At 39.8% G+C, this 24,016-nt stretch overlaps 1 protein-coding gene across 2 annotated transcripts in view; it reads left to right on the top strand.

Moving 5' to 3' along the window:
• Nucleotides 1–24,016, top strand: part of LOC105535388 (ATP-binding cassette sub-family A member 13-like) — a 231,519-nt gene that overhangs the window by 85,933 nt on the left and 121,570 nt on the right. For both annotated transcript variants that reach the window (XM_011974456.1, XM_011974457.1), the window contains 6 exons: nucleotides 1,628–1,682; nucleotides 3,183–3,360; nucleotides 6,409–6,524; nucleotides 13,069–13,225; nucleotides 16,378–16,631; nucleotides 20,341–20,533. In XM_011974456.1, coding sequence (XP_011829846.1) covers nucleotides 1,628–1,682; nucleotides 3,183–3,360; nucleotides 6,409–6,524; nucleotides 13,069–13,225; nucleotides 16,378–16,631; nucleotides 20,341–20,533 — 953 coding nt within the window. The remainder of the gene's footprint in view (nucleotides 1–1,627; nucleotides 1,683–3,182; nucleotides 3,361–6,408; nucleotides 6,525–13,068; nucleotides 13,226–16,377; nucleotides 16,632–20,340; nucleotides 20,534–24,016) is intronic.

Below are 24,016 nucleotides of genomic sequence, written 5' to 3'. Positions count from 1 at the left end.
CTTCCACCATCCACAGCACCAGTGGGGCACGGGCCATACTTTGGCAGGATCTGATACTTTATAAACACTATCTAATGTCACTTGACTTTTTCCAACCCCCTGACAAGGTTGGTTGACATTGGGCTGCACATGAAGTGAGAAGCTGCCTGTGAGTCAACACTTTAGCTAGGAAGGACAGGACTGGTGGGCCCCATGAGAAGTAGGCTAGAAGTCAAGCTTGGTGAAAGAAAGACACATAGGAGAAAGACTGGTGGGTGTTACTGGTCCAGACAGGTGAGGGTTCAAGACCATAATTCAGTTCATGATGAATGTGGTAAGTCCAGGATCCAGCAGACGATGCAGCAGGTGTCAGGCACACACACTGTGAGCCTGGACCGGAATATCTGGGCAGTATTAATTTATAATCAAAAAAATTATTCTGGAAAACTGTACAGTGGATTTGCTGAACCAATAGCTCCTACTGTTGTTGCTTCTATGAGCCAGAACTTGCCTTAGTGTGTAGCTGAGTCCCCAGTGGAAGGAAAAAAAGGCTGGCATAGCTGGGGAGAAGAGCAGGTGGCAAAGGGACAGAAGTCCAGATGCTTGGTGGCAAAACTGTTGGAATTTTGGAGCACTGTAGCCTGTTCCAACTCTGTACCTTTTATGTATGTTTACTTATACCCCATGATGTTTCAGTAAGAATTTAATATGCTCTCATAAGGCAATGCAAAATACCAATGATAAGATAAATTAAAATGCAGGTGATAGGATAAATTAAAATACAGATGATAAGGTAAATTAAAGGTGAGCCAAAAGAAAAATAAGCAAAATCTAGGACTGGCAAAATGAAATGGAGCAAGGATTTGTGCCTTTGGTAATGGCCTCCACATACAAGCCACACATTTGACTCCAATCACTGACACAACCAATTAGGAAAAGGAAACCTGATTACTCTCACAGTCCACAATGTCCAAGATAAAACACGAACCGATTTTATTTATGGAATTCTTCTTAACACAATATTGACTAGAATTCTCTAGGGAAGCACTATCCCACTCGGTGATATTATAAACAGCTCTTATAATAAAATCCTTTTAATTGATAAGCTGATGGCAATTTCTTCATTTTGGCTGCTGGCATCACACACATGCACAAGCCCAAGAAAGCAAGCAAAGTGAAACAAAACAAACAACTCCTAAACCAAAATTGGTTCAATGGAACAGTTCAGTTTTCTATCTATCTAGACCTGGCTTCATCTAGAAGTGAATATTGATCTGATACATATGAAATAGTCTTATTTGCGTATTGTTACTTAGCCTGAGTAAGTTTCCTCTCTGCAAACATAGGCTATGGATACTTATGAGGATTAGACAATAAAATGTGAGAACCTGTAAACACAGTGCCTGTCATGTAAAGCATGAACAAGTCATACTGGTTATGTTTGACAACAACATCAGTGACAGAAATCCCAGCACATATTTGCTGAATTTCACAGTGCCATTTGCCATTCTTTTCTGCTAATCGGCCGGGGCATGGGCAAAGCAAGCAGGATACATCGTGATGGCACAGGGAATCTGCGTAGCCTGTAGATGAGCCGCGATTCACCATGAGCAGGCTGAAGGCTTACTTTTCAATTTGTCTTTCACAGGAATAACACTCTACAGCCACCCATATGGAGGGGCCTTGCTGAATGAGGACAGGATGTGAGTTGACGGAATGCTGAGGGGTGTGTCACTCTGACTATGGAAGAAAATCTGTGGGTTACTTAGGGATGACTTTGGTCTCTCTTTTGTATTTGCCCCAAGAGATGGCTTATAGAGTTAGTAAGAAATGCCCACAGGACTTGAGCATTTCTTTGCAAAGTGTGAGAAAAATGACTATTAAGAGAGGCGGTGCATTGACTGAGCTTAAAACAGATGATTATGTCATGCAACTGTACTTCTAAGCAGAAATTATTCTAAGGGAATGATTTACCAGAAGCTTATGTGGCTGTACACCTTCCAAAGAGTTTTTGGGGTTAAAATCACAAACATTGTATTCATGTAGGTCAACATAGTAATGCCTCCTTGAATATTTCTCATGCAAGATTTTCCTCAAGATCCAGATGGAGACATGGGCGGGGATAAGGCCAGAGCTCTTCAGGTACAGAATTCTGTGCCAGTTCTCACTGTCTTTGTAAAGGGTAGCACACTTCCACCTGTCTTCTCTCTTTCTCCCCCATTTCCCTTCTCTGTGATATGGTTGACAAACTGTTAATTAAAAGTCAATAATAAAAATAGGTATTTAAAAATACTTTAAAATAATTTAAAATACCTACCAAATTAAGTTGGAGAATGCAAATCTGCTTAATGGGCATTCTCTGCTCAAGTTGTTAATCTGGCAGGAACTGGCAGGAAGCATGGGTTGGGTTGCAGCTTGTCCTCACATTCCCATAATGATTTTCAGGATTCTAGCTTTAACAGTGTCTGACACCTTCCAGAATTCCAAGAGTAGGCTAGCTGACGTCTGTTGTAGAGTGCGACACAATGGAGCAGAAGGCATGGCACAGCAGATGACTTGTGCTGAGGAGTTCCATCGTGTCGGCCTCCTGAAAGACCATCTGTGGTCTGATTGTTCCTAAAGAAGGGAGGGGTTGAGAGGAGGCAGCAATTGACTTGAGTGAAAGTAGTAGTGCTCCAGGTAAAACCATTACTAAGAAAATGTACAGTGTATATTATTACAAAGCACCTCAATCTATTGCAAAATCTCTTTGGCATTTCATGTGACTAAATTCAGAGATGGGCCAGTAGTACAGTGTGGAGCTGTAGTGAAGGCTCCTCTCTGGCAGATGCTACTGCATTGCAAAGCAGTCCCCGTGTGGGAAAAGGTCACAGCTTACCCGGATGCTGCTCAGAGGATATCTTTCATCTTAATTGGGAGTCAGGCTCAATGGTGAAGAGCAGATTTTGACACAAGAAAGCTCTGAAATGCCCTCAAACTGTGCTCCTCAGTTATGTCTTCTGTAAACTGAGCTTAGTCATCCATGTCTCAAAAGGTGGCTGAGGGGACTTAATGAGGGAATCCATGCCCTTAGTCAACATGCCTGGCTGATTATGAATTTTTAATTAGCAGTTTTCACTGCTGTCATCATTGCTGATTGTTATTAGCAAAGAAGGCTTGTGTTCTTCGTCTGGAGCCTGAGAGCTGCTCTGTTCTGCCCGCAGCCTGGAGAGCATCCGTCAGTGTGGAGTGGCCCTCTGCATCGTGCTGGGATTCTCCATCCTGTCTGCATCCGTCGGCAGCTCCGTGGTGAGGGACAGAGTGATTGGAGCCAAAAGGTTGCAGCACATAAGTGGCCTTGGCTACAGAATGTACTGGTTCACAAACTTCCTATATGACATGGTATGATTTGGGAATGAGATTTTGTGTGCTTCCACAATAGTGATCTAAGTCGTGTGTGTGTATGGAGGGATGGAGGGGAGTGTGGGGCCCTGGCTGCCTCGGAGTGTCCACAAAAAGGGGTCATGTTATTGATAAGAGCATTTCAGATTAAGTTACCTTTACTGATCACCATAGAATTGGTTCCTAATGGGAAGACTGACAAGCTTCAGGCTGGAGAACTTGGAAATTATAGAACTTCACAAAGATGCAAAGTTTCTTCCTGAGGAGATGAGGAGATAATCACCTTTACTATGCTTTTCTCAACGGGGTAGTAGGTGAGATGATAAAAATCACTAGAAATGATCTTTCATCTGCATGCCTAACACCCGCTTCTGTGAGACCTGTGCCTCATTGCCTAATAGGTATGGCAGGTATTACTAGCATTTCTGGAATGCACTCAGTTCCCCAGTGGAAACCCTCCAGATCAGCGTCTCTAGTCCTTAGGGACAATAATGGATGCTTTGTCTAGGTGTTCCCTATTCTTCAGGACATTTATCCTAACTAAAAAAAAATGCATCTTATATGATAAGTTGTTCTTAGTGGTCAATATCTACTGTTATTGTTATCTGGTGGAGCTGTCTTTATTTTGTAGGAAATTGATGTCCTTGCCCTCATACATATGATTCATCCTGTGATACAGAAAGTCATATGTAAGTCAGTGGAAGGCTGGAGGGCTACCATTTACTGAGCACCTTCCACACACCAGGTGCTGTCCGAGCTGTGCTACACTCTGCACAAAATTCCACATATTAACATGTTGCTTTCCTGTAAGGTTTATTTCTTTGAGCTGGCTTAGAATTTAGCTAATTTATTTCCTTTTGATGGTGTAACTTGGATTTTTGTTTTGTTTTGTTTTGTTTTGAAAGTACACTTTATAGGGATCACACCTAAGTTACCGAACATTTCAGGAGTTCATTTAATTTAATCAGAAGTTTCCCTGAACCTGCCTGGTGATAGATATCACCTGGGACATTTGGTAACAATAAGGATTCCCAAGGGCCTATCCTTCAAGATTCTATTCAATAGGACTAGGGGGACTTGGAGGTCTGTGTTTTACTAGGTACTCAAGGTGATTTATGAATCTTAACCAAGATTGACAAATTATGGGTCTTTAAATCCTTATATTTACTGAGGGACACTTAAAGGCAGGTAAGTGGAAGTGACTTGTACGAGGTTTTACTTCTAGTTGGTACAGAGATGGCTTCTCAGTGCCAGCCTCTGTCTCCTGGTCCAGTTTTGTTCACAATGCTACACACTGCTGCTGGCTACTTGACTCTCTTCCATCTGTCATTTAACAGTGTCTAAGGGCCACAACTTTCCCAGGGAACAGGGAAGAAGGGTGTGGCAAGAGAGAATCACAACACACAGGGGGCCATGCTTATAGGACACCATGGGGCTTTCCAAGTCTCCAAAACCCCAGGATCTTGCTTCCTTTCTGCATCCTTAGTTTATTATCTCTTTATGCCTCCCAGTCAGTCTGGCTTTTCTTTACTCTGTGATGTTTGACCTTGGGGATTAAGGACAGAGAAGGTTCTTTGCTTCTTGTTTGGATGGTTTCCATCTTCATCCAATCATTCTCTGCTTATTCTATTCAATCATTGATTTAATAAAATTTTTGAGGATCTGTTGTGGGTCAAGGTGTGTACAAGGTTGCTATGGACTAAATGATTATGTCCCCCCAAATTTCATATGTTGATCACCCCAGTGTGATGGTATTTGGAGGTGGGATCTTGGAGAGGTAATTAGGTTCTGAGGGTGGAGCCCTCCTGAATGGGATTAGTGCCCTTGTAAAAAAGGCCTCAGAGAGTTCTGTGTGAGAACACAGTGAGAAGTCACAGTTTGAACCAGGAAACCAGCCTTTGCCAGACACTGAATCTGCCAACATCTTGATTCTGGTCTTTCCACCCTCCAGAACTGTGAGTAATAAAGTTGTGTGGTTTATAAGACACTTGGTCTATGTTATTCTATCACAGCCCCACAAACGGTGTTGGGCATAAAACCATGCATAAAACAGAGAAGATTGCTCCCCTCAAAGAGATTTTCATGAGAGGAAGCAGAAAACAAGCAAGTAAACAAACAAATAAATAAATGCACAAGATACAGTTGGCCCATGACTGGGTCTATTGACAGAATGAAAGAGAATGACGGGATGGAGAATGACTTCAAATGTGGAGGTCAAACAAGACAGTGAAACTTAAGCTGAGATCTGTGAGGTAAGAAGGGGCCCTCCCCATGGATGACATGCAGGAAGAGCTCTGCAACTTGAGGCTCTAAGAGAAGAAGGAGCCAGTTGTGTGACAGCCCCAAAGAAAGCCATGACTCTTGTTGGCCTGTGGGGAGCACCTTAAGGTGAGGCTGGATAGAGAGGTAGTGTGAGGAGTCTGTCCTTGGTTCTACATGTGTGGGAGGAGGCTGTGTTTCCTGAAAGCTGATTGGATTCCTTGACCCTCCTCAAAGGAGATGGGTATGCATGACAGTAGTAGTCTCCTCAGGCTGTCATAACAAAATACCACAGGCTGGGTGCCTTCACCAGGGAAACTTGATTCTCTCGTCGTCCTGGAGGCTAGAAGTCTGAGATCAAGGTGTTGGCAGGGTTGGTTTCTTCTGAGGCTTCTCTCCTTGGCTTGTAGACAGCCATCCTCTCCCTGTGTCCTCACATGGTCAGCCCTCTGTGAGTGACTACATCCTGATCTCTTCTAGGGACACCAGTCATGTTGGATGAGGGCTCACCCAATTGACTTCATTTTACCTTAATCACTTGTTTAAAGCCCTGTCTCCAAATACAGTCACATCTCGAAATACTGGGGGTTCAACATATGAATTTTGGGGGGATACAACTCAGGTTATAATAAGTGACTTTCCAGGACTAATTCCATGGCTACAGAACCCCTAATGTGCAAAATAGGAAATATATTTGTGAAGTTGAAAGGAAACTTCAGGATAAGTATATGATAATCAATATGACCATCTGATGTAACAGCTCTCCTTTATTTCTTTTTATTTTCTCAGCTCTTTTACTTGGTTTCCGTCTGCCTGTGTGTTGCTGTTATTGTCGCCTTCCAGTTAACAGCTTTTACTTTCCGCGAAAACTTGGCAGCCACGGCCCTCCTGCTGTCACTTTTCGGGTATGTGATGAGAAACGCTGCTGCAGAATTACGGTTTGTTTTCTGAAAAAGAAAACCCTCAGGATGGCTTTGAACCTGCTGTCGACTTCATGATTTCCTCTCTTTTGAAGCAATTATGTTGCTTCTGCAAGGGACACGGAGCAAACAAGCCTGAGTAGGATGATGAATGCCCTGTGGAGGAAGGAAGGGCTGACCTGGTCGTGATGAAGACAGCTCTGCCCTGTCTCAGACAGACCCTCAAGCTGTTTGACAAACTTGTGCAGCTGGAAATGGATTCTCTATTATTCTCACTTTGACATTAATCAGGGGCTCAAATACATAATCCAGTTAGCTGGGAGATTGCATTTGTGGAGGTTCTCTCAGTAAGCTGTCTGGCGTTTTTTTCTCCTCTCCTATAATATTAGTAGTTTGAAAATGTTTTGTCTAATTTCTATCACTTTTTTTCTCAGATGAAAAAATAGCAAATGGAGAAAAGTCATTTTATGAATTTCTGATTTATGCATACTAGTCAGGATCATTGCTAGTGGCCTCAAAATTATATCTACTTGGTATCAGGATATATACGTCTTCTTATGTGTCATGCATGTGTGCTTATATACAGGCTAACTACATAAGAGATACTTAGTAGGGAAAATAATTATCATACTAATTTATTATAATTCAAGGCTATTTTAAAAGATAAAACAACTTGCTTTTATTTAAGAAGATTGCAAATAAAATGATATTTACAGTTTGTATTTATATAAGTGGCCTAGAATTATTCAAAACGTCTAATTAGAGACAGAGTTTTACTTAAACAAATATGTACTACTACTAGATGAATGTGTAGGTGGATGGGTGGATGGATGGAAGTAGGTAGATAAGAGAGAGAGAGAAAGAGAGATAGAGGGAGAAAGATTAAGAGAGAGAGGGAAAGAGAGATTAAGAGAGAGAGGGAAAGAGAGATTAAGAGAGAGAGGGAGAGAGAGATTGAGAGAGAGAGAAACAAGACAGACAGACAAACTTTTGGGGGAACATTGATATTACTACTCACTAATGCCAATTCTGTGGCTTTGGTAATACTAATTATTCTGTCTAATGCTCAGTTTTTTCTCTATAAAACTTCATGTCTTTTGCTATAAAGATTAAATTAAATAGTTTATGCAAATATCATGGACAATGACTGGTACAAAGTACTCATTAAATTAATTTTAGCCATTATTGTTACTCTTTAGAATTATTTTACTCTTTAGAAGATGTAATATCCTAAGCTATAAAGCATGCTTATAGTAGACATATGTTTATTATATTTAACTAGAAATTTATGGACTTGTGTATAAAGATCTATATGTGTGTGTACCCAGCTCTAAGAACACAATTTGATTTCAGTTTATTGATCCAATTGAATGGATAGTGTTGTCATGTCTCCCTCTAGTTCGAGTAAAATAAACTTTGCTATAAAATTATTTTTTGAATTTTAGGAGAGTATATCTCAAAAACTGAGTTAAAACTTAGATGAAATGGTTAGAAAGCCTTAAAAACATGCTTTTAGAATTTTTTATTAATGTTGTTTTGATTTTGAAACCCTTTACGAATTTGAATTTGAATACCTTCATTTAAAAAAAAAGAATTTGAATTAAACTAAGAATTCTCTTCACATACATAACTACCACATTTTTCAAAGAATTTCTGGAGATTCACAGGTCTGTTAAAGCACAATCATAGGCAATAGGGGTTACACACTTCTGGTTAAGAACTCTTAGGTTTCAGGGACTGGAAAGATGTCAAAGATAACTCAGACTGTATTTGTGGTCACAGCTAATTCCAGGGAAGAAGAGCCCCCAAGGGAAGTCAATCAGGGTCACCGGGTGACATCCATGGGGATGCAGATTTAGAAGGTAGCTCTTTCTTCATGGAGCACAGCCAGTGGAACTGGTGACCCCCCGCTGTAACAGGAGGGGCAGTGAGAGACCTGGTCTGGGGAACCACTGTCTCCTGTGTGCCTGGCAATCTCTGGGTGAGGATAGCAGAAATGGCTCACGCCTGTTGTCCCTCTAAGGATCTGTGGGTACAGGGAGCCCAAGGGCAAACTCAGGAAAGCTGAATCCCGAACTGAAACCTAAGAGCAAGTCCAGGCATTAATGGCTGCTTAAAGGCAGGAATCTGAAAATCTACTCATCTGACAAAGGGCTAATATCCAGAACCTACAAAGAACTCAAACAAATTTACAAGAAAATAACAAACAACCCCATCACAAAGTGGGCAAAGGATATGAACAGACATTTCTCAAAAGAAGAGATGCATACAGCCAACAGACACATGAAAAAATGCTCGTCATCACTGGCCATCAGATAAATGCAAATCAAAACCACAATGAGATACCATCTCACACCAGTTAGAATAGCAATCTTTAAAAAATCAGGAAACAACAGGTGCTGGAGAGGATGTGGAGAAATAGGAACACTTTTACACTGTTGGTGGGATTGTAAACTAGTTCAACCATTGTGGAAAACAGTATGGCGATTCCTCAAGGATCTAGAACTAGAAATACCATATGACCCAGCCATCCCATTACTGGGTATATACCCAAAGGATTATAAATCATGCTGCTATAAAGACACATGCACACATATGTTCATTGCAGCACTATTCACAATAGCAAAGACTTGGAATCAACCCAAATGTCCATCAGTGACAGACTGGATTAAGAAAATGTGGCACATATACACCATGGAATACTATGCAGCCATAAAAAAGGATGAGTTTGTGTCCTTTGTAGGGACATGGATGCAGCTGGAAACCATCATTCTTAGCAAACTATCACAAGAACAGAAAACCAAACACCACATGTTTTCACTCATAGGTGGAACTGAACAATGAGATCACTTGGACTTGGGAAGGGGAACATCACACACCGGGGCCTATTGTGGGGAGGGGAGAGTGGGGAGGGATTGCACTGGGAGTTATACCTGATGTAAATGACGAGTTGATGGGTGCTGACGGGTTAATGGGTGCAGCACACCAACATGGCACAAGTATACATATGAAACAAACCTGCACGCTATGCACATGTACCCTAGAACTTAAAGTATGATAATAATAATAAAAAAAAAAGAATAAGGGATAGTATACATGAATTGATTCTTTTAAGAGATAACAAGACAAATATGCCCAATAGCAGTTTTATTGTTTTTCTTCTTTCTATCAAGGACAGTTTGTTATTTAAACTACAAAAGGGAGAGTCAGAGATAATTAGCATCCAAAAGAGGGAAGTAACATCTGAAATGAATGAAAGAAAACAGAGCCTAGCTTACATAAAAATTGAAACCTTAAGAACACATTTGATGTATATTTAGTGCCAAAAGATGAGATTACAGAATCCTGTTTGGTCTCTTGGGAAATTCACAGAGCATGGGGAAGTGGCTGATTTTCAAAAGGGGAATTTTCTTCCCCCATAAATTCCATGATGTTGTGAAGAGTAGGTCAATCTCTAGCAAATTTTAAAATCATTAAAATGATATTATATTTTAATAAAAGCCTGGAGATTATTGAAATTCACTGTAATTTTCACAAAAAAATAAATTATGCTCTCTAAGCCAATTTCATTTTTTTCTTACAAGAAAGGAGACTGGAACTGCGAATATGTTCATTTGAGCCAAGCATTTGAAAGATAACTAATGAAAATGTAGTAAAAAAAGTGATGGAATCGTAGCCAGTTGAAAACCACACTGAAAGACTCTTCATTCATCTAGCAACAGGAACTCTTGTGTGACTTCATTTAGGACTATATCTCTGATTCTTTGTTTTTCTTAAATAATGCTTTGATCCACTTGTCAAATATTTAAATGACATAACCCAGCATGGAAACCTTATGTAATAAATAACAAAGTACAGATGCTGAACCATCTAGAGCCTAGTGTTGAGGTGCTAATTAGTCCCTCAAGTGCAGATTGGGTATGCGGGCTCCACAGCAAGACAGGGAGGCTGCTGCACCCTTAGATTGTATTGCTGAATGTGGAGATGCTGATCAAAGCAGATGATAATCTTGCTGTGTGTTGTGCCAGGCCAACCACATCATGTTCTCTGTGAGGTGGCCTTACCTAAACTCCCCTAAGTTCCACAATGCAAAATTTAACAGAGAGAGCTGGTTGAATATCGTGTTGTTAAAGGAGCAGAGAAAGACCCAGCCTTTTGTAGTGGAGGTTTAAGCGGAATAACATGGCTATCCTCAGCTATTTAAAGGACTGTCACATGGAAAAGAAAAGCAATTTGTCACATGTTGTTCCAGAATGTAGAGTTAGAATCGGTAGTTATAAGTTGGAGAGGGTTTTCATTCACTCTTAGAATGAATTTTATGGCAGTTACAGCTGCCCCGAAATTTGGCTCACAAACTTCTACTACTGCTTATGTTTTCATTGCAAAATTACTTGCAATTCTATGATTTCATTTGATTCTCAAAACAGTCGCATGACAGAGTGTAGCACCTGATTTTTGTCTCAGAAGGGACAATAAAGGAAAGAGGGGAGGTGTGTGGCGTGGGTGAATATGTGTTGGGTTTTGAATTCTGTCTGTGGTAGTTTATTTCAGACAGAGGTGTTGATAATATACAGCCCTAAGAAGTCATGACTTACCTCTCTGGTAATTATTTTGATTTAATTAGTTGATTATCTTATGCAGCAACTGCTTTAGAACAGCTCTTGCCTCCATTTTGTGCTTTGAAAGAATTATCTTCATGCCCACATTTTGAAGCAGATTGCTATCAAGTAGAGTGTCTAAAACACTATATGATTTTATATATCATATTATATATATCTAATGAACTATGAGAATGTATCTTTTAACCCAGGAAAGCATTCCAATATCATAGATATCATATGAAAGGGAGTGTATACTAGACTAAGAGTTAACTTGAAGGCCTGGAATCTCTTATATCATTTTGAAGTCTCATGCTTTTCAGAACTTGTTAACATATTAAGAAAATCTCAGACATTTTGCAGGCACTGAAATGTTTCAGGTTAAGCCAATTATTCACCATAAGAAAACAGTGATACATTTACCTTGAGTGAGCAGAGAAGTTGTTGGAGCTCCAGATACATGAGAATCTTTCGGGAAAGTTGTGATTCAAAATCAGTGACTTCTCTGCTGATATTAGAAACCATCATTCAAAGTGTGTTTCCTTTATTGGGTGCAGTGGTATTATTTCAGGAAGGAGCTGAGGGAAATTGCCATGAGTGAAACCTGGCTCTAGAATGGAGGAGACAGAATGAAGAAAATGAAATGTTTTCCTTTTAGGGACGTTTGGGTGGTATCTTAGATCCTGATGTCATCTGACACATGTGGGGACTGCTTCTAGGGTTCAATATTTAGCAATGCTTCTTACTCCCCGGTTTTGTGGCCACATGGAAATGAACCCCATGTTCAGCTTCACCTACTTGTCACCTGCAAAGCTCGATCAAGTGTCTGAACTCTGCAAATCCCCATTATTTTGCCTGTGAGATGATGGTTACAGTGCTGTCTCCTGGGTTGCTGGGGGCTAAAGGAAGAATAGGGCACACTGAGGAGTTACAGATGGTACCTCTGTGCAATGGATGCTGGAAGAAGGCTTTCAGTATTTATTTTTAGGCCTCATTTTTTTATGTAGCTCTGCAGCTTTTTATATTCTTGATATCTTTTAATTCTCAATATAACAACTAAGTATTATTCCTGCCTTCCTGACGAGAAGCAGAGCAAAGAAGCTCCTTTTGGGGAAGAAAAGTTGGAGAAGTCAGCTGACTTTCTCCAGGCCACAGAGCCAACGAGTTCAGGCCCATGTACAGCCCGTGTGTTGTGACCCCATCCTGTGTTCTTTCTATTGCATTGCAGAGTCCTCTGAAGCCCCAGGAAGAGTGTGTTGTCTTCGAAAAATACCATGGAATGTATTTATGTAAAGTTCATTTCTGTTCACCAAGTGAGGAAAAATCGCTGGGCCAATAAAATTGCATCTATAATTCAGTCTTATGGCTGTCCCCTTATCTGCATTTTTGTTTTCAGAGAATTCAGTTACCCACAGTCAACTGTGGTCTCAAGATATTAAATGGAAAATTCCAGAAATAAACAATTAATCGGTTTTAAAGGGCACAATGTTCTGAGTAGCATGATGAAATCTTGTACTGTCCTGCTCTGTCCTGGCAGGGACGTGAATTTCCCCTTTGTCCAGCACATCCTCACTTCAGATCTGGGAGTCAGTGAGTTACCAAATTGACTGTCGCAGCCTGGCAGTGCTTGTGTTCAGGAGACCCTTGTTTTACTAGATGGCCCCAAAGTGCTAGAGTAGGCATGCTGGCATATTACTGTAATTGTTCTATTTTATATTAGTCATTGTTCTTACTCTCTCACTGTGCCTAATTTATAAATCAAAACTTATCATAGGTTGCATGTATGGGGAAAAGCATAGTGTATAAGGTTCAGTAATATCTGCATTTTCAGGGATTCACCCCAAGGTCTTAAAATGTATCTGCCATAGATAAGAGAAAACTACTATAAATATTACACTAAAACAAACATGACTTTTTACTTTACTTTTCAGATATGCAACTCTTCCGTGGATGTACCTGATGTCCAGAATCTTCTCCAGTTCAGACGTGGCTTTCATTTCCTATGTCTCACTAAACTTCATCTTTGGCCTTTGTACCATGCTCATTACCGTCATGCCCCGGTTGCTAGCCATCATCTCCAAAGCTAAGGTCAGTAGCTTTGTAGCATCACCTCTACACTTCTGCACCTCTAGTGCAAAGACGGTGTTAACTCATGTCTCTTGTTGCTTTTCCAACTGGAATTCAATGGAAATGCATTGGTATCCACTGTCTTTAAACTCCAGAAAGATAAATTGATTCTAATTAACAAAAAACATGTTGCCATTATAAAAGCCATTATAAAAAGGCTTAGCAACAATTGGTTAAAAGATGTGCTGTTTCAGCCACTCCATTCTTGAAGGTAGAGTCATGAAGATGTTCACTGCCATATCCCCAGCATTTTCATCAGAGACTGTTGATGAATTACTGATGAATGGCGGAACAGTGAGTCATTGAAACACGCCCTCTCAATGTTCACTATTGTTAGGGTCAGACTCTACAAGGTAGGATGGGCCATACCACAGCTGATCATGCCCTCAGGGCACAGCACGTCTGAATGATGATCTGGGGGATTCTGCCCTCTTCTCTGTGATTTCTGGAACAAATTTAATTTTGCTATTTTCCAAGTGTGGCAGCCAAGGGTTTTCCTGAGCATAAGGCCCATGGTCAGGAAGAATTTCTCCTTGTGAGATCAGCGCCACTCTCCAATAGGCCGTTCCGATTGGCAAGTCATTTCTTAAGTGTCATCTCCAGCAGGTGTCTAGGTCAAGCTGAACCCATTCGTCCTGCCACATTCCTTTCACTCCTGTCTCCTCCCTTAGTGAGGCCTACCTGGGTCTTTGCCTCTGCTTTAATACATCTTTCAGCCCCTCAGCATCCCCGGTGCTACCTGGAGGTAAGGAGTTCAGATTTTGCACTGTCCTCTGTCCCCCTTATTGCAATCCTTTTCATTCTGTTTTCTTTTCTCAGCTCTGGCCACACTGTTCTCTCCTGATTCCTTGCTGTTTATATGGAGTCTGATTCCTCAGTAGTTCCCAAATGTTTGGCCAACTCAGAGGCTGAGAAAATGACCTGGAAAAGCTACTGAGCTCCTAGTTTTGAAGCATGTGCTGCAGTTCTCATTTAAAATCAAACAGGGGCTGATGCCTGTTTAATTGGGATGAGTCTACTTCCTCATGGCTGCGCTTTCAGAGACTTAGTAGATTTGCCAATGATAGCTAACATTAGTTTTTATTATTGTGCTTCCTATTTTGATAGAAGCAGTGAACTCTGTAAACATCGATTATGCATTCAGTGAAGGTAATAATCTACTTTGGTGATTTTTTACAGATTTATTATTGACACTGATTTGTATTAATATGTCTACACTTTAAAGAGAAAACTTGCAGAACAATTAATTGGCTTTAGCTTGAGAAGAAAATCGAAATCAGTAGAGATAGTGTACAATTTTCCTCCTCCCTCATCAGATCTCTAACATGACATGAAACATGAGGATGTCAACCATGAACCATGGTGAAACTGAAAAGAGACTCATAGTAGATATTCCTAGGGCTGAGGAACTTGGAAGCAGAGAGCTGCCCTGGGGAGTGGAGTCACAGAAGTGAGATTTAGCTCCAAAAGAAAAAGGAAGGAGAATTGTCCATATCCAAAGAGGCAGCGGACCAGGAACCTTTCCACTCATGAGGTTCTACCCATGTGGCAAGTGGAAAGGCATTGTTACTTTTATTTATAAACAGCATTGCTTACTTGTAAAAAAAAATCAACAGCAATGAGGTGTTTGCCGAAAATGGATGTACATCAGTTGGTAAAAAATAATAAAAAGCAGCTTATTGCTTTTGTTTGGGTCTTTCTTTTCCTTTGCTCTTTTATTTTGATATTATTTGCTTAGGAAGCAACATTATTCAAATGTTTTTTCAAATAATTTCAAATTTTCATTTGTAGGTTATGGAGCTTTGTGGCATTAATTCTTATAGAATTAATGAAAAAAACCAAGGAAGGTGACTGGATTCTCAGATCAGTCTTTTGTTTAAAAAAAATAAAAATATTTTAAGTTCTGGGGTACATGTGCAGCATGTGCAGTTTTATTGCATAGATAAACGTGTGCGATGGTGGTTTGCTGCACCTATCAACCCATCACTTAGGTATTAAGCCCAGCATGCATTAGCTATTTTTCGTAATGCTCTCTGTCTCCCACCCTATCCCCCAACAGGCTCCAATGTGTGTTGTTCCCGTCCTTGTGTTCATGCGTTCTCATTGTTCAGCTCCCACTTGTAAGTGGCAGTGTTTGGTTTTCTGTTCCTGCATTAGTTTTTTGAGGATAATGGCTTCTAGCTCCATCCATGTCCCTGCAAAGGACATGATCTCCTTCGTTTTTATGGCTGCATAGTATTCTACGGTGTATCCATCTATCCAGTCCATCACTGATGGGCATTTGGGTTGATTCCATGTTTTTGCTATTGTGAATAGTGCTGCAGTGAACATATGCCTGCATGTATCTTTGGAATAGAATGATTTATATTCCTTTGGGTTTATACCCAGTAATGGGATTGCTGGGTCAAATTGTATTTCTGGTTCTAGATCTTTGAGGAATTGCCACTGCATCTTCCACAAAGGTCAACAATAAGTTTTAATATCTAGTGTAACCAGTATTTAACCATTGTGTTTACAAACTATAGTGTTAATGAAATCATTTTCATTGTTACCAAATCAGTTTATATGATGACACATTTTAAGTTCAAACACAAGATCTGGAACATCTCTCTTTCCCACTGGTGAGGCTTCCTGTTGGAGTGAGGGGGATGTAGGGCGAGCAAACACTTGTGTTTCCTAATTTATTTCTTTGTATAATTATCATTTGCAAAATTTTCACATAATCCTAAATCGAACACTTATGGATGGTTATTCTGTGAGTTTGTGCAGCTGCATCCCCCTTTTATGTATGGATTATTTGTTAACGTAGTGTTCATATATTGCTAGCACTTTTGTTCATACTTGTGTAGAGATCGTTGTGATTTCCTTAAAAATAGATGTAAAAATCATCACTGTTCTCAAGCAAGGAAAACTTTGAAAGGTAAATACCAGTAGATCTAATATCTCAAGAAGGATCTGCTTTGTTCTGATGGCTGTCTGAGAATATCAGTGAGTAGTTGGGATAGGGAAGACTTGGAACACAGAGTAACTAAGGAGAAAAAGAAGTTATTGGTATATGTTATGAAAAAGGGAATAGCTTTTAATTGGATTTTTTTCTTTTTTTCACTGTACAGAATTTACGAAATATCTATGATGTCCTCAAGTGGGTCTTTACTATTTTTCCTCAATTCTGCCTTGGTCAAGGACTGATAGAACTCTGCTATAATCAGATCAAATATGACCTGACCCACAGCTTCGGCATTGATTCCTATGTGAGTCCCTTTAAGATGGACTTTCTGGGCTGGATCTTTGTGGAACTGGCCACGCAGGGCACAATACTTCTCCTCTTGAGAGTTCTGCTACACTGGGACCTTCTGCAATGGCCAAGGTGGGTTCCTAAGGGCTCATTCTCAGCTGCACTTACTCCTACAAAAAGAGAGGAAGAGAAAAATTCATCCTGGAGGTTGTAAAATAAAAACTGTATCTGATCAGCATTATACATAGTTCTAATGCGTTAAGATTTTATTATTTTTTACATGTTGATTGGTGTGAGTTACTGACACCAGGAAAGAAAATTTCAAAAGATCAGGGGCCACGCTGTGAGATAATGTTTCCAGTTATTTGTCTCAGTGTATTTTCACTTTGAAATGGCTGAATTTCTCTGTTACGTTGAAGCAGCTAAGGTCAATTTGGTTGATACCGCAATGATTATTTTTGCGACTAAATGCCAAGAACTCTGGGAGCAGGAAGATAGGAAAATTCAGTACAGATTTCTGTATGTCCTTTGCTGGATCTTGTTGCTTATGCTGCTGTATTCTCATCTTTGTCAGGTGAGGTCGAAAGTCAGTAGCACGGGGCATATGTAGACATGTAGATGTATAATGTGGTTTATACACATGCATGCACACACATGCACACACATGCATTCCTACTACTATAAATAAGATTTAATGTGGCCTTGCAAGAATATCTGAAATATTGTCGGATAAGACATTTGAACTACATAAGGAAGCAATGTGTTTTGCTGTGTAGGGTCCACAATGGTATGGCTTCCCCTCCATACCCAAGTGTCTGGGTTCATTGGCCTGCTCTTTCCAAGAACTATGTATTTCCTTCTGACCTCTACTTGAGGGAGGGATCCTTTTTGGAGAAATTACCAATTAAGACCATGTCACTAGAAAATCTATTAAGGATTATAAAGACACATGATTAATGATTTATGGTGATCCCCTCATAGAATTATTTTTCCTTTCAGCCATTTCCTGACATATTTTGTTACATAACCCCTTTTAATAAAGGAAAGTAGGCACAATTTTGAATATAAATCCCAATGTGCTTTTGAATTGGCCACGTCACCCTGGAGTCTGCAGATTTCCAATAGCTGAATGAACCTGGAGTAAAATACGGAGTGCCTTTTAAACATAATTTGTTCTTTGATGTCCCTTACTAGTTTAGTCTATTTTAAAAACCTATAATGTAGGATCCCCCTTGGCAGATTTCAGGGTACTGCATTTTCCTATAGTATCAAAAGATTTTTCTTTAAAGAAAAAAATCTGTATTACCTTTACTTTCTGGAGTTGTAAGTATAAATTGAATTGTATTTTAGAATAATGTCCTTGTTATCCACAGTAAAGAGTCAATTTTTTTCTCTACATGAAAGTTACAGAGCAAAGAAATTTAAGTGAATTTAGACACTAGTTGCTTACTACCGTTTTATGGATAACTGTCATAATAACTGCATGACCCAGTGAATTCACTTTTAAAACCCAGATCTAACTAAACCACTAATCATTGTTTGAAAGGTAAAGCCCAAGGTTCTTAGCAAGCTCCCCACCCGCCTGTCAAGTGTGGTGCCTTCTGCTCAGTGAAGGTGTTTGTGATCCCCCTGCCATTCCCACAGGGATATTTGTCGCCCTGACTCTGGGGCTGGGCTGATGCCTTCTCAGTGTTTCTGTTACTCCCCCTTTCTCTATTAGGGCACATCTATGTTGCTTTATAGTATTGATATGCGACTCATAATTGAATCTTGGAAGAAAATAGGAAGACCCTGCCCTGGGAATGGATAGATCCTGCCTTCCCAGCCTGAGCAGGGCCCCTGTCACCTGCACCCACTGCTGGACGTGAGTGCTGAGATCCCACTTCCTTGCTGTCCTTCCCTAACCTGCGCTGGCTCCTGTCCAGCTGTCCCACTGTCCTGCTGCTGGCCTTGGGTTGTTTGCCAAGAATTCAGGTTTCCATTAGGACCTGGACCCTAGTTCCTGCCTTTTCTGTCTCCTGCCTGGAGCTGCACTTTTGCTCCTTATACCCTAGGTGCTGGCTGGGTTGGAACAGCCACACGGTTCAGATGTTAGATATGCTGCATATCTGGAAAATCCTGCTATACCTAGGTCCCATCTGAATTCTTCCTATTCAATATAGAGATCATTGGTTAGTCATTTTGAGTTAGAGGATACCTAAGTGGCACATTGCTGGGCATAGTTGGATTCCTGTATTAGGACACTGGATTGTTATGAGTGGGTGGATCAGAAGTAACCTCAGTCAATTGTCTCCACCAGCCAGAAAGCCTTGAGGAGATGTAAATGAATGTGCACACCTGGGCCTCTTCCTGGAACTCTGCAGTGAGAAGCTCTGGGGATGAGACCCAGGAGCTGTTCATAAAGCTTCCCCAGTAATCCTCCTGAGGAGAGGATGAGCAAGCTAATGTGGGTTGCTGTGAGTACTGCTCTGCCAGGCAGGAGGGAATACAGGTGGCACAGCTTCCTGTTGGAGTGTGAAGACCTCTGGAAGTCCAGGACAGGGGGAAGGTCAATAAACACACCATCATCTGGGGAAGGGAAATAACATTCAAGCAGAAAAGTGTAAAATTCAATGAATTTTCACAAATTGATCACACTCATGTAACCCCCTCTCACTAATAAACTGAATACTACCAACACTTCAGATGGCCTGTTGTAAACTTCTCCATCAATAGCTGCACCCTAGGTAACTGTAATCCTTATTTTTATTGATTCATTTTTCATGCCTTTGAACGTTATATAAATGAGGTCATATAAGATAGAATTCTGAGTGTCTAGCTATTTTTCTCATCATCTATGTTCTGTGTAGAATAAATTATATATTTGTCAAATGGTGATTTCAGGTGTGGAAAAATAATAAAGAAAAGTTGCCAGGGATACTGGGAGCTTGCCATGGATATTGGATTTTATTTTTGATACCTTTTTTATTTTGTAATAATTTAATAATCAGAAGAAGTTGTAAAATTATTATCGAATGTTGCTAATGTACCTTACACCTAGCTTCTCCCAGTGATAATATAATGATATACTACATGGCAATTTACACTGTCAAAGCCAGGTAACTGATTTTGGTTATGATACTAACTCAGTGGTTATCATTAAAATATAATCATTAAATATATTTTAAATGATTAATATTTTAAATATATTTTAATAGTTAAAATGGCATATTATAGTTTGCAGGGGAAATTGAAATTTATTTGAAAGTCAAATGTGTCAGATTGAAAATTATAAAGATTAAAAAGTGAGCAGCTCAGATTTAGAGAAAATAAGAGTTGAAAATGAAATTTGCATTACTCTGATAGATACTTATTGAATACTTTTTGCAAAGTATTGTGCAAGTGCTGGTTACATAATCCTTTTATATGATTCAACATATACTATAAACTTACAATGTTTGAGTACTTTTATATGCAGTCTAATTTGTTAAATGGCTCTTTTAGTAAAAGTGCTTATTAGGTAAATGCCTTATAATAATTTTGTGATAAGCTATTTTGACATTTAGTATAAAAGTCTGGCATGACTTTATTATTCATAAAATTCAAAACTAGCTGTAGTTTAGTGTCAATCCATTTCAATATCTTTTAGGAACATGTATATTTCATTTATGTTAGACAATAAAAATGGATTCTTGCCTGATAATCAGGATGGCAGAACTGGGGTGCTCTGGACAAAGTTGATTGTGCAGAAGTCCAAAGGCAGTATCTTCCATTATTTACAAATCTCTGACCCTTTTCCCTCTTCTAGACTATTCCGGTATCATTTGCCAGGTGTGAATTCACTCTGATTTCATCTTCCCAGGGGTCAATCTACTCTCCAAGGCATAGTCAAATCTTCCAAGGATATAGATGTTGAAAAAGAGGAAATGAGGGTGTTTGAAGGAAGGACCAGTGGAGACATTCTTGTGTTATACAACCTTAGTAAACACTATCGACGCTCTTTCCAGAAGATTATTGCTGTGCAAGATATTAGTTTGGGCATACCAAAAGGAGAGGTAATGAAGCTTCTATTTTTAATCTTCTTCTGTTGTGAACCTGTGCAACTCTAATTGCTGATCTGCTTGTGTTATTCTCAGAATATTTGAAATCAGAGCCAAAAATAGCCTTCAAATTTTGGAAATTCCTACAAAATCAGTAGGAGCAGAACCAAAAGAAGGTCTGTTGACTATTTCATAGTAAAAACTTGGCTGATTGATAGGATTTATTTCATTTTATAATTTTAAAAATTTCATGTGATTGCATAGTTTTAATTATGACTTGGGCTATGGGATAACTTTTGCTGAGGAAATTTTTCTTTTAATCTAATTAAGGACCACTTTTATCTCTTACTGAGACATCAATACTCTAAGTGTCCAATTAAGCAGGTCTGGCAAAATGCTACTCTGAAAAGGTAAAGAGCACTCACCCACCATAGCAATAGCTCAGGAAGTTTTTTCTCACAGGTAAGACATTAATTATAGTTATAATGTTCAATCAGAACTGACAGAAGTCATATAAATTGTTCCTGATTTGAGCTTAATGTGTAAAGGGAAATCAGTTCTGGAAGTGATTGCCTTCAATTAACTGTTAAAAATAAAAAAGCACCTTGCATTCATATTGTTCCCAGCTCCTGAGAAATTCAAAATAGGTTATATTGTTATCTGATTGGTATTTATGTTCTACTTGTGATCTGACAGTAGGTGTCTCAGATATGAGTATTCTGAGGTAAAGAGAAGCCAAGAAACCAATCTGAAGTAATGCAGGCATATTCTTACTCTCTGAACTATGATTTCTGGTAGACGAGGACAAAATGTTAAGAAAGAATTTTTTTTTTTTAGTAGTTGTTAGCTTCTACTCTAAGACTGGCTATTCAATCTTACCCATCTTATTGAACTATTTTTTTAACCCTTCCTTTAAAATTCATGATTATTTAGAGTTTTGCCAGTACCTTTCCATAGTAGTTTGAAGCAAAGTAGTGTGGGGGGACCAAAGTTCACTGGAAATCAACTGACAAAAGGCAGATTAACAGGAAAAAAAACCTATGAATTTATTTGATTATAGTTTTACATGCTACAAGAGCAGCTCAGATTTAGAGAAAATAAGAGTTGAAATGAAGATCGAAAGATACAGGGAAACTGTCTATATTTATGCTTAGGTTCAACCAAATATGGACAGCCATGTAGAAATATGGCTGGACAAAAAGAGTATGACCCAATTAATGCTCTTAGACTGAGAGGGGAAGCCCAGCAAGGCCTCTCTGTTTAGATGTTTTTTTTTTTTTTTTTTTTTTTTGAGTTACTATCTAGATGTTTTATTTTTATTTTTTAAAATTTTATTTTAAGTTCTAGGATACATGTGCAGCACATGCAGTTTTGTTACATAGTTATAAACGTGTGCCAAGGTGGTTTGCTGCACCTGTCAACCTATCACCTAGGTATTAAGCTCCACGTGCATTAGGTGTTTATCCTGATGCTCTCCCTCCCCCCATCCTCCTGACAGGCCCCAGTGTGTGTTGTTCCCCTCTCTGTGCCCACGTGTTCTCACTGTTCGGCTCCCACTTACAAGTGAGAACAGGTGGTGTGTGGTTTTCTGCTGCTTCCTTCTGGGTGTGGGGCAGGACCCTCTCTGGAATGCAGGTCTGTCTTATGACCTACAGTCAAACAAGGTAGGTCAGATAACTTCTTCAGGGCTAATTTTTGCACTGAAAAATACGTAAGGGGGGAGAAGTTAGGGTAATATTTTTAGGTTTTATGGCTGGCTTTGAGGAAAAGAGATTCTAGTTTCTATGACCGCCTCAGGGGAGAAAGAGGGGCCGGAGACAGCAGGGCAGGGAAGGTCAGAGAAAAACTTTCGATTCTGAGGCTGCCTTTGAGGCCTTCACTTTGGGGTATTATTTTCTGAGTCCCAACAGGGCTAAGAGAGAAACTTGTAAAACATTGATAAGAATGATGCTCCAGGTATCTTAAATGATCCAAGATGCCATTTAAAGTTGGATTTTACTCTCTTAAGCTCTTATAAGCGTTACAGTTTAATGACCTAGATGGACAGTGCTATGCAAGAGTCTGTGGAAAATACAGAAATGACTGAGATACAGTCCTGTGTTGTTTAACAATGGGGATATAGTCTGAGAAATGTGTCATTGGGTGATTTCATTATATAATATACTTTCATAAACCTGCATGGCATAGCCTATGATACGCCTAGGCTGTATGGTGTAGCCCATTCCTCCTACGCTACAAATCTATATAGCATGTGCTGAATACTGTAGGCAATTGCAACATAATGGCAAGTATTTGTGTATCTAAACATAGACGAGGTATAGTTAAAATATGGTATTGTCATCTTGTAAGATGACCATTGTGTATGCAGTTCGTCATTACCTGAACTGTCATCGACTATATGTCCTTCTCCATTTAGAAATTAATAATCAATTAGGAAACAAAATATCATAAGCATATACTATGTTACATGGGAGCATGAGCATTGTCCCAAGGCGGGGACAATGATATAATAATATAGTATTTTTTGGAAGCACAGCATCATAATAATTATTATCTTCCCAATTTCATTTTTGTATATATTAAAGTATTTTCTAAAAATAACTGAAAGGTACGTGAGTGGTATTGTCTTCAGTGCTGTCAGTCCAGAGAGGGTGGCTGGGTAGGCAGGAAAGGAAAGGTGGGAGGATAGGGTACGTGGGGAGAACTTTATTAAAAAGGTGGTTTATAGCTAAGCCTTAAAGCATTGGTAGAATTTGGATAGCTGATGGTGGTGTACCCTGGGACATGGACAGGGTAGGCCTGGAGGGAGATGGACTCACATTGCAGATAGTGGGAGAGATGCAGGGCAAGTGGGGAAAACATGGTAATTGAAGCAGGTAGCAACTCAGGGGAGTTGTGAAATCCAGAGGTCCAAAACAGGGTTATGTGATGGTTAGGTGATGCTTGGTGGCAGAAAATCCAGAAGCAGTCACTTTCCAAGATTTGAGAAGCCAGGAAGCCAGTTTGTATCCGTAGATCGCAGCTCCTAGCCATAAGAAAACACCTGTCTTAGAAGGAGATTGACAGAACCAGAGAGACACAGTCACCAAGGTGGACTCTCAGGCACAGTATATGATGAGGCACATGATAGAGACAAAGTGTAGAAAAGACAGCAAGAAGGCCATTTTTCACGTTGGCTGTAAGGCGAGATTGGATCAAGAACTGAGTTGACTTTATGCTCAATGTCAGAATATAGAATTAATGTCAGAATTAGCCTAGACTCTGAGTTAGGAGTGAATTTACAGGAATTTACAGCCTCTTCAATGGAAAAAGAAGATACATAAGAAAGCTATGAGCACTACACACACACACACACACACACACACACACACACACGTATATACAGTAGAAGATGGAATCTTTTAAGAAAATACTTTAGGCTGGGCGCGGTGGCTCAAGCCTGTAATCCCAGCACTTTGGGAGGCCGAGATGGGCGGATCACGAGGTCAGGAGATCGAG

Source organism: Mandrillus leucophaeus, unplaced genomic scaffold (assembly GCF_000951045.1).
Source record: "Mandrillus leucophaeus isolate KB7577 unplaced genomic scaffold, Mleu.le_1.0 Scaffold1454, whole genome shotgun sequence".
Taxonomy (NCBI): Eukaryota; Metazoa; Chordata; class Mammalia; order Primates; family Cercopithecidae; genus Mandrillus; species Mandrillus leucophaeus.
This window is presented reverse-complemented; position numbering and strand designations above follow the sequence as displayed.